At 46.7% G+C, this 15,719-nt stretch overlaps 1 protein-coding gene across 1 annotated transcript in view; it reads right to left on the reverse strand.

Moving 5' to 3' along the window:
• Positions 1-721: 721 nt before the first annotated feature.
• Positions 722-15,719, reverse strand: part of Tbc1d31 (TBC1 domain family member 31) — a 61,740-nt gene continuing 46,742 nt past the window's right edge. Inside the window, exons 17-21 of the mRNA XM_051159647.1 lie at positions 14,211-14,303; positions 11,382-11,522; positions 10,146-10,340; positions 8,241-8,376; positions 722-1,054 (exon numbers count right to left, since the gene is read on the reverse strand). Coding sequence (XP_051015604.1) covers positions 921-1,054; positions 8,241-8,376; positions 10,146-10,340; positions 11,382-11,522; positions 14,211-14,303 — 699 coding nt within the window. The 3' untranslated portion in view covers positions 722-920. The remainder of the gene's footprint in view (positions 1,055-8,240; positions 8,377-10,145; positions 10,341-11,381; positions 11,523-14,210; positions 14,304-15,719) is intronic.

Below are 15,719 nucleotides of genomic sequence, written 5' to 3' on the forward strand. Positions count from 1 at the left end.
GACCGGTGTGTGTGTGTGTGTGTGTGTGTGTGTGTGTGTGTGTGTGTGTGTGTGTGTGTGTAATTTTACTAGTATGACTCTGTGCATAAAGAAGAGCACTTTGCAGATGTATTTGGTTTGCTGCACGATAACTCTTAGTTAACCCAGAAGACAGAGTTACTGCAACACACCACACAATTACTATACATCAAGTCCTGGGCCAGGAACTTGAGGCAGGTGTTGAAGACTCCCCACAGGTCCTGCAAGGATGAAAGGGAATCCCAGGAGGCTGCTGGAGTGGTATAGGTGACGCAGTCCTGGCTCCTGGCAGTAGGGGGCAGGAGAAGCTGAGCCGGCGTGCTGTGGCCACAGCAGAAAGGCCCGGAAGTGCAGAGTAGGAGGAGTGCTGCCTTTCAGCCAATCCCATTACAGCAGGGCTCTAGCCAGTCCTGCTTGTTGCTGAGGACTCAGCCTTTTTGTTTTGTTTGAAATTACGTGTATTTATATACTTATGATGGGCGCATGAGAGGACAAGTTGGTTCTCGCCTTTTGGCCTGTGAGGCCAGGGGTTTGAAACTAGGCCATCAGGCTTCAGGTATGCACCTGTACCCACTCAGCAGCCTCCTTGACCATGGTGTCCTGTTCTTTATTTCTCCATTTATCTTTAAAACAAACCCCATCTCATCAGCTGAAGTCTGTGCTGGTCTTTGCGAGCAAAGAAGACAGTCAGCTTCAATAGTTACGGAAAACCTTTATTGTGAAAGGTCCCAGAAGTCCTTTACAAGCCAAAAGCATTATAATTCAGCAGAAAACATAATTTTATAGACATAGCTCTCTATACAAAAGGCTGACCTTTATAAAAAGTTAGAATAAATAATTGAAAAATTAGTGCCATTGATTTAAAAAAAAAGGTATCTGATTGTTTTGCGGTGAAATGCCTTCTATGTCACCAGGAGATGAGGAGACTGACACCTGTTGCGAGCCTGGGCTGCGAGTCTCTGGCGAAGATGTCGCACTTTCTTGAGAACATCATGTTCTGTGTGGTTCCATTCTTTTGTTTTCTTACTTGAAAAAACTTGAAAGCGAAACTTAGAGTTATTATCAGCAGAGTTTTCTGATGCACTAATAATATATTTACTTTCAGTGAAATTATGTTATAAAAATCAATAACAAAGCCAAAATACTAATAGTTTCTTGAACAAAAAGCCAACCATATAACCCAATCCTGTGTGGTTTCATTTCCCAGCCAAGGGGCTTTATTGCTGCTGCAGTTGAGGACGTCAGAGGAGAGCTTGCAGCTCTTGCCTACTGAGCACACGCCATATGTATAAATTAAGTCCAAAGCCTGGCTGGGAAGCTGAGCCCTTCAGGGCAGTGCACATCCTCCTGTGATGCTCTCTGGAAAGGAGAAGGGACAGACTCTTAAGTCATGAGCTGACTCGCACTCCACAGCCACCTCCAATACAGATATCCTAGCAGCAGCTGGTGGCAGGGGAGTCCAGATCAACACTAAAGCAACTCCTGCTGGAGTTTCTACCGCTTTGTCCTGATGGAGGGGATGGGAACACTGCGAAGGAGGGAGTACCCTTTCCAGAGTTTAAATAGCTTCAGTGTCTGAAAAGGATTTCAGTCCCCTAAAGATGGCAGTCTGTATGCTTTCATTTCGCTGCCAAATAACCTGAGCTCAGCTGGCTCCTCCCCATCACTCTAAAATGCAGATTATCTGGGTGTGAGGCTAAACTCCAGCTGGGCTGCTGTGTGTGGTCCCCTCTGCAGGCTGGAGGGGCAGGGCTGCGCAGCTGCATGAGTGGAGCAGTTTCAGGCGGCCTGTTATACACAAAGAAAACATCTAAGTCTGAAAAAGGGAAAAGGTTTAATTCTGGCGAGTCTGAGTAGAGACCAGTTGTGACCCTCTTATATAACACTGGACTCCCAAATGATCTTTGGTTTAATCACTCTTCTGGGACAGAATTTACAGATGCAAACAACTCAGCAAAAATAGTTCACACAATGTTGGAATTTCACGCCTTGTCATTAGTCATAGCTCTCATAAAGCTTGTCTTCTGGGGCTCTTTTTTTTTTTTTTTTTTTTTTTTGGTTTTTCGAGACAGGGTTTCTCTATGTAGCCTTGGTCATCCTGGACTCACTTTGTAGACCAGGCTGGCCTCGAACTCACAGTGATCTGCCTGCCTCTGCCTCCCGAGTGCTGGGATTAAAGGTGTGCGCCACCACGCCTGGCTCTTCTTCTGGGGATCTTGAATAAAGGTTTTTTTTTTTTTTTTTTTTTTTTTTTTTTTAAAGAGAGCTCAAAAGGCATTTAAAAAAAAAAAAAAAATCAGGCAGTGGTGGTGCAAGCCTTTAATCCCAGCACTCAGGAGGCAGAGGCAGGTGGATTGGATCCCTGTGAGTTCCAGGCCAGCCTGGTTTACAATTCGAGTTCAGGACAGCCAAGACTACACAGAGAAACCCTGTCTTGAAAAACCAAAAACCAAAACCAAAACCAAAAACCAAACCAAACCAAAACAAAACAAAAAAAAGCCCCCCAAATAAACAAACAAATCAAAATTTGCCTTATCTATATAACAGCTTTACTGGAAAGCCATTTAAAAGTCTAATAGACTTTCTTGTCCTCCCCTTATTATATTAAAAAAATTATTTATTACAAATTAATTAATTTTGGTGACAACCCAGGCTTCATATTGAGTTGCATCACTAGGTTGCTCAGGCTGGCCTGGCCTGGATCTGTCTGCTTAGCTTCCCTAGTGGCTGGGATCACAGGCCCGCATCTACAGGCCCCAGATCCTTTCTGAGTTACTGACTCTACTGAGATATGACTGGCTCCCTTACGGGCGAACTCAGGATCTTACCGTACCCCTACCCTGCCCTGGGCAACAAACAAGTCACCTAGCCAGCCCCAGGCCATCCCGTCATCAGTCAAGCTGAAGTCTTTCAGGCAGGCAGAGTGGAGAGTTCTGGGTCTATGTTACTTGTCCAGTCAATGTCCCACCCTGCTATTTAGGGGCTAAGGAAATGGAGTCCCATGATCTCTGTCAAGACTGCTCCTCATCCTGTCTTCCCCAGCAGAGCTGCGACACTCCGACTGTCCGCATTCTAGACTTCCTGCTACCAGTGCCCTGGGAAAACATTCTCTACGAAAAGGTACCTTTAGCCTCCACTCTGCTTACATATTGTGAAATGGAAAATAATAGCCAGAGTCGACCTTATTGATCAACTTACTCGGTGTTGACGGAGCCATTTCAGAGTCTTGACTTAAATGTGAGGTTTGGGGCAAAGAGGCTGAGGCTATTTGTTCCCTTTGCAACCAGGGCACTTCTGCAGGTAAAGAGGAGAGAAAAAAGATGTGTGAGAGTGAGCAGAGGCCCTTTATTAATGACAAACAGGGCTTGGTAACTCACACTTGCACGGGTGGTTACCCTCCCCTTCCTGTCTTGTTCGGGGAAGAACACTGCTGCCTTTTAGCAGACAGCGGAAGTGTAGTGCAGGTAGTACAGAGCTGTGCAGAAGCTCTGCTAATGGCTTTTAAGAACATCTTCAGCTAGAACAAAAGGGCAGCAAGTAGCTAAGAGACAGACTTCAGGGGCTAGCAGCCTGGCTTGGTGGTAGAGCACTGGCCCAGCGCGCACACGCCTCCAGATTCCTTTCCCAGCAAAAGAAGATGTCAGGGGCGATCCCAAATACTAAATGAAGAGACTGTGGAATGTATTAGCCACAGCCACTGAGAACCACTGTGAGTGCATCAGAGGCAGTCAGGTGGCTTAGCCAGGCGGGTTACCACAGCCTAGACAGTGCATCACAGGTAATTCTGATCAGAGTAGTGAACACAGCAGCCAAAACTCAGGAGGCCTGCTGCTCATTAGCCCCACTCCTCACCACGCAGTTCACACAGGGCTGATGAGATGCTTAGCAGGTCAAACCTGACCGTCAGAGTCAATCCCTGAGACAACACAGTGGACAGAGAGAACCTCTTATAGCTATGCACTCAGTACAAAATTAAAGAAATTAGCATCACTAAACCACACTCACCTTCAGCTGTTTCCCTCTCCCCCAAACCCCACTGCTCCATGTCTTTTGGATATCCTCCTCCTCCTCCTCCTCCTCAGCAGCAGCAGCAGCAGCAGCAGCAACAGCACGACCACCACCACCACCATCATCTTTTCTGTCTATCGCCCAGTCTAGAATCCACACTTAGAAGAACAGGCCTCACTGACTCACTGTGATGTCCACCTCCCACTCCACCTGATCTTGGGAGAGTTAAGTGGAGTGTTTTACTTTGATGAGTCATTAAGACAATGTAACTGCCAAGTAACTAAGTGGAACTGGTATGATGGGATAGGACATAAAGGATTCTATCAAAATACAGCTGTCTCAGAGGCAGCTAATATAATCTGCATTGCTCTAAGGAAGACCTAGAAAGAAAGAAAAATCATAAAAAAATCTTTACCTATGGGAGGAAAATGGTACCATGTAACAAGCTGGCCAGCTTCCAAATATCTCAGTATAGGTGATGCCCCCTACTGCCATGCAGAGGATGGGCCACAAGCCAGGCTCTGGCTCCCATCACCCACCTTTCCAGAGCTGCGACCTGCCTGCCCCTGCCTCTCACTATCTTCAGGAACCCATGCTACCCACTGCTATCTGACCCATCACCTCCAGAGGCTGGTCAGTGATGTTTCCTGCTCAAACAAGCCCTGGCCATCTACCTTGAGATTCTGCAGAATCTCTCGCCCTGGCTGAGCAGACTCACCTGTGAAGCTAGGCTAGCCATCGATTCAGCCCTACTCTGCTGAGCCACTTGCTGCACCCACTGACTCAGAGCACCACCACCAATGCAGTTCTGCATGAGTGGACTTAAAATAGTCTGCAACTGACTGAAAGATACTCAACATGTACGGAATAAAGAAGTGCCTACGCTTTCTGTGCGGCAGCCTGCCGCTTTTCTGCCCTCAGAGCACATTCTTTAAGGCTGCAGAAGAGATTCATTTCTTTCCGTGTGTGCGCGCACATGGGTATGTGGATGTGCAGGCACATGCGTCTGTGTGTGTATAGAGGACAGACACTGGTATCTAAATCTTCTTCCATGCTGTCCACTTTTTATACTGAGGCAGTCTCTCATTGCAATCCAGATGTTGCCCAGTACAGCCATCCACGGGCACTTACAGCCATCCACGGGCACTTACGGCCATCCACGGGCACTTACGGCCATCCACGGGCACTTACGGCCATCCACGGGCACTTACGGCCATCCACGGGCACTTACGGCCATCCACGGGCACTTACGGCCATCCACCGGCACTTACGGCCATCCACGGGCACTTACGGCCATCCACGGGCACTTACGGCCATCCACGGGCACTTACGGCCATCCACGGGCACTTACGGCCATCCACGGGCACTTACGGCCATCCACGGGCACTTACGGCCATCCACGGGCACTTACGGCCATCCACCGGCACTTACGGCCATCCACCGGCACTTACGGCCATCCACCGGCACTTACGGCCATCCACGGGCACTTACGGCCATCCACCGGCACTTACGGCCATCCACCGGCACTTACGGCCATCCACCGGCACTTACGGCCATCCACCGGCACTTACGGCCATCCACGGGCACTTACGGCCATCCACCGGCACTTACGGCCATCCACCGGCACTTACGGCCATCCACCGGCACTTACGGCCATCCACGGGCACTTACGGCCATCCACCGGCACTTACGGCCATCCACCGGCACTTACGGCCATCCACGGGCACTTACGGCCATCCACCGGCACTTACGGCCATCCACGGGCACTTACGGCCATCCACCGGCACTTACAGCCATCCATGGGCCTGGGTTCTCTGCTGCAGCTACCTTAATAACACCACCAAGGCAGGCAACTGCATACCACTGCTGAGTTATCAGCGCGTCAAATTTTGGGAGGAACAACAGGTGATAAAGCCACAAAAATTCTTAGAGAAAATGCTGTCGATATATGTGTATGTTTCCCAAACAGGCCCAGAAATGCCAAGTGGTTGGAAAACAGCATCATACAATGCTAGAACTGTAACAAAATTCCAGAACCCCAGTCTATAATATTCTCACTTTACAAATGGGAAACTGGAAACTTAAAAAAAACCAAAGGCACACATTTCCGCGGCTGTGGCTGTGTGTGTTCCCATGAACTCGGGCCAGGCTCCTAGGGCACTGTCTTGCACTTGGCCCCTGGTAGTCCAACTGTTCACCTCCCCAAGTGCCATCTCCTTCTTCTAAGCCCTCCCTGTTCTCCCTTCAACTTCTAGTATTTTTGGAACCTGGTCCAATGGCTCCATCTGGCAACAATGTTTCCCAGTATTAGTTTATTATTTACTATTACTTTGTGGAGGAGGAGGTGGTGGTAGTGGTGGTGGTGGTGGTGTGTGTGTGTGTGTGTGTGTGTGTGTGTGCGTGCATGGGCACACAAGCTGAGTGAGTGAGGCTCAGCACCTAACTTGCAGGAATTGGTTCTCTCCTTCCACTCTGAGTTCTGAGGACTAAACTGAGGTTAATAGGTTTGTGTGGAAGACACTTTGATGGCTCCCAATGTCTTTTATTTTTGAGGAACTGTTTATTGATATAGAATTTATATATCATAGCCTTCCTTTTATTTGAGACAGATTCTCATGTAGTGCAGGCTGGCCTTGAACGTCTGATTTCCTGCAGCTAATTCCCAAATGCTGTGATTATAGGAATGTACCATACACTTGGCCAATTCATCTTTTTAAAGTTAATAATTTGATGTTACTGATAAATTCAAAGTTATTATGTAATCATCATCACTAATTTTAGAACATTTCATCACCCACCCCCAGTGAAATCCCATATCCTTCAGCAGACATTTCCCACCACTTTCGCATCCACTCCTCTCTGTACAAATGTGCCGTCCCTGACTAGTTCATCAGGACGGGCGCTCACAGTGTGCATCTAGCCTTTCACAACTGGCTTCTGTAAGCAAATATATGGTTTTCAAGGTCAACTCTTCTGAAGTATGGCACATTCCTATTTATAGCAGAGTAAGATTTTACTGTATGGATATACTCATTCTCTTTCCCCTCAGATTTCACCATGTGGCTCAGACAGACCTGAAAGTCATGTCAGCCTGCGCTTCCCGAGTGCTTGGATTACAGGTATAGAGTTTGAACATGTACTCTGTAGACTATAAGCAGGCTAACTGTACACTGAAGGAAATATGTACCAGTGAAGCTGTTGTTTTAAAATATAATAAATCATATATTATAAAAAAGCTGACAGAACAAACAGCAGTAAAAGAAAATTTCCTCATATCTGTGCTCTACTTTAGAATGTTAAATTGTAATTTTCATCTAAAGTTACATCTGTCTGTCTGTCTATCCATCCATCCATCCATCCATCCATCCATCCAGTATATATGTGTGCACATGTGGAGGTCAGAGGATGACAGTGGGAGTGAGTTCTCTTCTTCCATCATTCAGATCCTGGGAATGCAACACAGGCTATCAGGCATGGCACCAGAGGCCTCATCCATGGACTCATCCAGCAAGGAGAATTGTGAGTTTAGTTGACCGGTTTCAAGCCTCATCCCACAACTTACCAGTTAGGGCCTATCAGAAGGCCCCGCGGTGCTTTAACATGCTGTTGTTCTGGAGCTGATTATCTGGCAAAGCACATCTCCTTAGGACAACTAAAAATAGCTCCTAGGGAACAGAGCAGACTCCGGGGATTAAGGGAGCACCAGAGACAGCACGGGGTGCCAGAGGTTCCCTTCTTCTTCATTGGTTGCCTGGTGAGTTCCGTGCTAGGCCTGAGCCTGAGCTTCTCACAGATGAGGCAAGCACTCCATAGCTAACTCTGTCCCCAGCTCAAGGTGGCTTTCTTGACAGGAACTCTGTCATATCAATTCTACCTCTGCAGCCTACTCTCCCTTGTACCCCTTATCCACCCCCCTCCCAAAGGTAGCATTACCTTTTAGCCAAGCATAATTTGAATGAAAGCAGAAGAGAGCTGCAGGGTTTATTCATGGTAACAGAATATGCTTTTGTTTTGTTTTTGTCTTTTGAGACAGGGTTTCTCTGTGTAGCCTTAGCTGTTCTGGACTTGCTTTGTAGACCAGGCTGGCCTCGAACTCACAGAGATCCGTCTGCCTCTGCCTCCCGAGTGCTGGGATTAAAGGCACGCCCCACCACCGCTCGGCTGGTAACAGAACATGCTAAGGAACCTGTAACAGCGCAGACCCTGACACTCACCTTTGCTCAGTGAATCTCCGTGTTCCAAAGCTGCGCTGGTCTCCTGCCTTAAAAACCACTTTCTAGAGGCGTCCCCGAGGGCAGATGCTTTCTTTTCTGATTGCAAATGAAGCTGCTTCTCTTCAGCTTCCTTCCACTGCACGTACGTGGGGCAAAAAGACTGTTAGCGACTGGAAACACACACTACTTTACGACACTGGCTCCTTCATTTTCCTCTACCTCTCTCCTTTATAGTGTGAAACACACAGGGCCTGAGTGGTACTGTGGGACTTGGGGTGCCTGTGGCTATGTAAGAACCCCAGAACAGAGGCAGGACTTGCTAGCACATGAAGCACACAGCTGGGTCTTAACCATCCCAGGGAAGCAGCAAGCCCTTTTCACAGGTTCCAGGCTTTATCAGGCTAAGCTAGCTGCCCACCAATGGGAATTAGTTTCGATTTAATGTGAATGCTATGCCTCAGTTACAAAGACTACAACATTCAGAGAATTACTTTTTGCTCGGCTCTGGGACACACAATAATTATAAGTCTAGTAATTTCTACCAGCACCCGTCTTTCCCCCTATGAGAAAATTCATCCTAAAATGAGTTCAGAGAATGACTAAGGAGTTTAAAGCATCCAGATATGCTACATACACAGAAACACATATACAATTTTTGTGATTCAAATACCAATTCATTAAATATAAACTTAAAGAATCTCAAAATCAGCTGGGGGGTAGGTAGCACATGTCTTTAATTCTAGCACTCCAGGAGGCAGAGGCAGAGGCAGGTGGATCTCTGTGAGTTCGAGGCCAGCCTGGTCTACAAAGTGAGTCCAGGTCAGCCAAGGCTACACAGAGAAACCCTGTCTCAAAAAACAAAAAACCAAACCCAAGCAAAAAACCCTCAAAATCTGAGGTCAAAGGATAGCAGAGGTCATTTCCCCTCTACCGGTTGGGACACAGAGTTGGCCTGCTTTGCCAAGACCATGCAACAGTAAAGGGAGCTTTAGAACCCAGGTGCTGGACACAAAGGATTGTGTAGGAGACATGCACACAGAGGCGCTCAGTCGCCTCTCAAGTCATTATTGTACCTCAAGTATATTGCACCAAAGTTTACGTCTGCTGAGATAGCGCCAGCAGTCCTTGCCTTGAAGAGAGGGCTCCCATCACAGTGCTCCTATGGCCAAGGATTTCAGTGTCTGGGTACCGCCCCATACCCAACCTTCTTCCCTGTCCTTGAATAAAGGGTGATAAGACATGTTCGCTCACGGGAGTGAGGCAGGAGGAAGTGAACCTGGGAAAGGGCGATGAGGGAGGCTCCCAGATAAGCAGAGGCCTCAGAAAGGCCACTTCCCTAAGGTCCCAGAGTGGCTGGGTCAGCCAGAAGATACACAGCTGTGACTCTTCAAAATCTGACAGCTGTGACTCTAGCATCATTCAGCAGCGAGCACGGTGGGAAGACCATAGTGCAGTCATGATACTAACCATCCTCTTCTGAAAAAGATGGACACGTCGGTCCATCCTCTTCGGAAAAAGATAAGCATTTCCATCCTCTGTATAGTTATGCTACTTTGGGTTTTGCTACTACTGGCTCCTGTGTCCACCATTTAAATTCTTTGTACACTTTAAGTTTAAAGAGAAAGGTAAATTAAGGCAGCAATATGTACTATAGAGTTAAAAGAACAAACCCAGAAATCAACAAGCTGAGACATAACAATATAAACATCGGATTAGAAAGACTTCGGATCATTCATGAGTAGTGTCAGTATTAGACGACGCTCCTGAATAGCACTTGTCATATTTTGATCATTTAATAGGGGAGGGGCGTAACTCAGTGGTACCTGCCTGCCTTGCATTTGTAAGGCCCTGGGTCCAAGCCCTAACCGGCAAGGATCCTAAGCAGAAGTGTGTAGTTTCCCTTACCTTCCTAGCCTCCTGCTCCATCATGGCATTTAAGACTTCTGTTTCTCTCTTTCTGTTCTTCCGGATGAGAGTGGCAACCTCTTGGTAGCCCTCACTGCGCTGTACGTCATCACGTTTCTGTTTGTGTAAAGCCTGAATCTGCCAGTCAGCATTGAGGCACGCTTGCTCAGCCTTTGTCAAATTGTCCTCGATTACCTAAAACAAGTAAGTTTCAGAAACAAGGTGAGACCATAAAAGATATGGACAATAGACATCCATACGTTGTATCTGAGATTGATTTACTAGCCTGGGTGGTGTGGTACAGTCATCAGGGTGCTAAACTGACTTCCAGGCCCCATCATAAACCAATCAAATCCATCACCAGGGCAGGGCAGTCGGTATTTTTTAAAAGTGTGTGTGTGTGTGTGTGTGTGTGTGTGGTGGAGGTTGCGAGTTCAAGGCCAGCTCAAGGTTACATAGTAACAACAGCAGCACCAGTAAACTCCTGAAGTGGCTCTGCTTCTTAGCCAACACTGAAATTTTTCCAGGTTAGAGAAAAGGCAAGGTTCAACAACTGGTTTTAACACCCTGAGAAGCCGTTAGAAAGCCCCTTTCAGATGCACAGAGACCTGGAAGAAAAACACAACAGTATGGTATTCTAGAGGAACCAGCTAAGAGACTGCTGCTGGGTCCCCTAGGCCCCACCCACTCAACAGTAGGTTAAAGGGACCTCATAGAAAACTCTTCCTGAATGTCTCATGTTCTATCTCCATCCACTTCAGCTAGGACACTTGATAAGAAATGCTGAAAAATAACTGGATTTTTTCCCTTAAGGACTCCAAATACATAGTATTCTCAAATCTGGTGTAACTCCCTCACTTCACACCAGTGCTTCCAATCCTGACCTGACCATCCCGTGTTACTGGGTAAGCTATGAGTTTTCCACAGAGAATGCTTTGGACATGTTTATATACCAGGCAGAGGCCCGAGGTTCTGTGACCTTGTCCTGCCCGGACGATTCCAGGGAAGAACACAGCAGCACTGAATAACGTGTAAGTTATTAGCTCTCCTACACTTTCTTCTACATCTTAACAGTCTCATGAAGGTAAGGTGCATCTGACCAATACAGTCAGCTCCTGAATACAAAGCTCTGGGCAGCTAAAGACCCAGACAAGCAAAACAAATAAATGAATGATGGCAGCTCTCACAAGGCCAGCTCTAAGCTCACCGTGTGAGCCAGGTTCAATGGATGCTCACCTTCCGCGCCTTTGTGCTCTCCAACTGGCTGCTTTCCAGCAGCTTCTGGAACATGCTTTCTTCAAGAGCCACTTTCCGCCTATGGGCATCTGCATCTGCTCGAATTTCCTTCGCAGCAGCGTCTTGTCTTCTAGTCAGATCCTGTTGAACACAAAGGGACTTTGCTTTGTTCAGGCCCCAAGGAGAACTGTAACTTTGTCATTGTCAGAGTACAAAGGAAACAGTGGTGGCTTTGATGACAGCTGCAGGGTCCCTGAAAAAGCTCTCCACAAATGCAGTGAGAATGGCAAGCAGCTCAGAATCAGCTTCTGAATTCTAGGAGTTAACAGGTGTGTGGTATGCTAGGGACCATGTCTCAAGAAGAAGGGATCTCTTTCCACCTCACCCATAGCTCTGCATCAGCCTTTGAAAACCAAACATCTTGTCAGACCACCCTGGAGACCATGGGTAAGGTACACATCAAGGTCTGAGTGCATATGCAGACCTGAGCGGGCCCCAACTCTCTCACTCAGGTCATCAGTGAAATTTCACACAATCAGAAAGTGAAACTGAAGTTAGGATTGCGAGGTGCCTTGCTGAACGCTGAGGGTGTGTCCAATAATTCCCCTGGGCTTCTCAGCAAGTACCAAGAGCCTTTGCTGCACACAGGGCATCATTGCTCAGCTATGGAAAGGAATGAAGCACCAAATTATGCTACAACATAGATGAACCTGGAAACATTGTGCCAAATGAAAGAAGCCAACAGTAGAAGACACTGTGTATGTGTTGCATTTTGATGGACAGGCAAATCCATAGAGATGGAGACTAGGTCAATAGTTGCCAGGGGTGGGGAAACAGGAAGTGATGCTAATGATACGGTGAATGGGCATGTGGAAAGCAAGCAGCTTCCATCATGATCTAAGTTAGAAAGGCAGACACAAGCTGTATGTGCCAATTGTCTCACTAACCATTGCTCTTACTAACAGTATTGAGATTAACTCCAGGGCCCGTGTGTTCTACCAAGTAGTCTACCACCTGGATGGGGAGGCCTGGTGGCACTCAGAGGAAGGATAGCAGGCTACCAAGAGGAGACTTGATACCCTATAAGCATATACAGGGGGAGGAGGTCCCCCTCAGTCACAGTCATAGGGGAGGGGAGTAAGGGGGAAATGGGAGGGAGGGAAGAATGGAAGGATACAAGAGATGGGATAACAATTGAGATGTAATATGAATAAATTAATAAAATATATTAAAAAAATATAGGCCCGGAGTTACTTCTACTAATATTTATTTACTTTAAATTGTGTGTGTGTGTGTGTGTGTGTGTGTGTGTGTGTGTGTGTGTGTGTGTGAAGTGCAGGTGTCCTCAGATGTCCTGGGATTGGAGCTACAGGTATCTACGAGCCACCTGATCTCTGATATGCACGCTGGGAACTACACTCTGGTCCTCTGCAGAGTAGCACATGCTCTTAACCACTGAACTTGCTCAGTGTGAGAAGTATAAAGAAATTTCAGGCCCCAGGAATTCTTTCTTAAACTTTTTTTTATTTCATGTGTGTAAGTGTTCTCTGCTTGGATGTATGTATGTGTACCGCATGTGTGCAATGCCCATGGGAGCCAGGAGAGGACGCTGGAGCCCCTGCAGCTGGAGGTACAGATGACCGCGAGCTGCTCCGTGGGTACTCTTAACCACTGTGCCATTGCTCAAGCCCCTGGAGTTATTCTTGACCCCAAGATGGTCTTTTCTAATGACCTACAAGCAGCTTAGTGACTTTTACAATTAGCTAAATATAAAAAGTTTTCAGTTACACGCAGAAAAGGTGCATGTACAAAGATGTTTACTGTTAAAACCTGTAAATGGTGTAGTTTAGTGGTAGAGCACTTGCCTAGCATGCACAAGGCCATGGGTTTGGTCACTGGGACCATAAAAAAAAGTTGTAAATCTCTTAAACATTTAAGATGTATTATTTTTATTGTATGTGTTTGGGTGTTTTGCCTGCATGCATTCAAGTGTACCACATTTGAACACATAGAATGCCCGCAGAGGCCAGAAGAGGGCACTGGATAGGCCATCCCCCACCCTGGTATGGGAGGGACAGAGGGTTTTTAGCTGTATATATGTGTGTGTGTGTGCTGGGAACTGAGCCTGGGGCCTCGGAAGAACAGCCAGGGTTTTGAACCACTGAGCTGTCTCTCCAGCCCAAACATTAAGCTGAGCTGCTGGCTCAGCACAGCTACTACAGATGCTAACTATAAAGATCCACAGCCATTCAGAAAGAGAACTGCATCGTACTGTTTAGTAACAAAATGTTTTTTTCAAATAAAAGCCTGCATTAACAGCTCTTCTCAATGGCAAAAACTGAAACATATACCTGCACCACACGTTTGGTTCCAGATAATTCAAATGTAAAGCACTTCCCATTTTTTGCTTTGTGTTCCTACAACCCCTAAGGTTCAAGGAATCTCCCTTAGTTAAACCCTGGCAGGAAGCACTCTGGATTTGGGAGGGCACTGGATTCTGAGCACCATGCAGGTGGAAAAGTGCTGACACGAGAGATTTCAGACTCAGGTCTTCAGATGGGGTGATTTCAGTCACTGTCACACAAACACAGGGGAGCTAAGCAAACAGGAAGGGAGAGGCCTGAGGCAAAACCTGGGCAGATGTGCAACCACACCGCGGAGAACCAGGGTGAGTGTGGTTTACATCCCGACATTCGCTGATTTACAGTCCTGGGTGATACGATGTTCTGCTTGAAGGATAGATAAAATGAACACTATAAAACCACAACTGAGTGCAGTCGAGAGTGGCGGAAGGACAGTGCTCTCCTCCACTGGAGGGCTGCTTTTTACCTTCTCGTAAAGCCGCTTCTGTGACTCCAGTTCCAGCTGCCTCATTTCCAGGTCTTTGGCTGCGGCCTCAATTTCTTGATCTCTCATTTGGACCTAAGGACAAAGCACAAGCTGTCAAGGCCCCGAACAACTCACAGCTCAGTTTTTAATAGATTCAATATCTTGTACCCTGGTGTCCCATTAACAGCACTACAAAAACAACAACCCGGAACTGGGTTCAAAACAAAGTAACTGGCAACACGGCACTCTTCTGGGATCAGGGCTAGTCTGGGTTAAGCTTACGGTTTTTGAACAGCAAGCATAACTGCTCTATGCCCGATGAGCAGGTGGCAGCTCCTCCCCATTACAGAAACCAGCTCCCAGTTACGGAAAGCCAGGTAACAGGAAGTTGGGGTGGAGTGAAACAACATCTTATCTTACTAAAATAATGTGTTTAATTAAAACGTAAGCTTCTGAACTTGTTATAAATTTGACTTGACAACTTGTAAGTCCAGGCTGAAGTTCCCTGTGACCGGTCTGACTGCCCTATGCTCTCTGTGGACAGTGGTCATCTGGAGGTCACTGTCCGCCAGTTTGATTATTTGGGGCCTCTCAAGACAAGGGATGGCTGGGTAAGGCACTCTCCACAGAATTGTCTTCAGCATTTGGCTGCCTACAGACCCAGTTATTTTCAGGGGTGATAATAAAATAAGCACTGTGCATTTGGAAAACAAAACAACCAAACTATAACCAATCAACTATCGATCCCCATCGATTCATTCAGCAAACATTTCATGACTGTATCACTGTCTTAGTCACTACCAGATATTTACACTGTTGATTAGAGCACACTACTACATACAGGGCAGAAGCAGCAAAAATGAAGACACCGTGGGCTGCAGGGACAATTGCAATAAACACTGCAATGGACCTTAAGGAAGTTATGGGCAAGCACTAGCTAAGCGGAGGCCTGAGCTTGAGGGGAAGAGAGGCTGGGCACGCAGCACCCCGCAGAGGGGCCACGTACAGAGTGAATTAGATTATGAATTGTCAGAGATACAAACAACTGTACAAAAAGATCACATGAGTTTGTGAGCAGATGTCCACAGTCCCGTCCACAGGTCCCCGTTGGAGCGGGGGGCAGGGCCAAGGCACGTCACTGGGTGTGCAGGGGCCTCTGCTGCTGCTGACAAGGATCAAGATGCCTCATTGTAGGTCAAGAGGATTTGGGATAAAGACAGAGTTCTGAGCATGGATCAGCTTGGGGGAAGAACATACATTTTTTGTTAAGAATACAAGGCTAATTAACTGGATTCACTAGATAAGGTAATTTAAAAGAATTTTGCAGATTGGAAAAGCCAACTGAAATTAATTAGCCTTAAACAAAACAAGAACTATTAAATTAGATGCTTTACAGGACTTAAAAATTTAGTATTTTATCGAAACTAGGTTTTAAGCTTTAAAATTAATGCATAAATTTAGTATAATATTAATGACAATTTTAGTCTGATGGGGGAGAGTCAGAAGGAT

The sequence above is a fragment of the Acomys russatus genome, chromosome 17 (genome assembly GCF_903995435.1).
Source record: "Acomys russatus chromosome 17, mAcoRus1.1, whole genome shotgun sequence".
Taxonomy (NCBI): domain Eukaryota; kingdom Metazoa; phylum Chordata; class Mammalia; order Rodentia; family Muridae; genus Acomys; species Acomys russatus.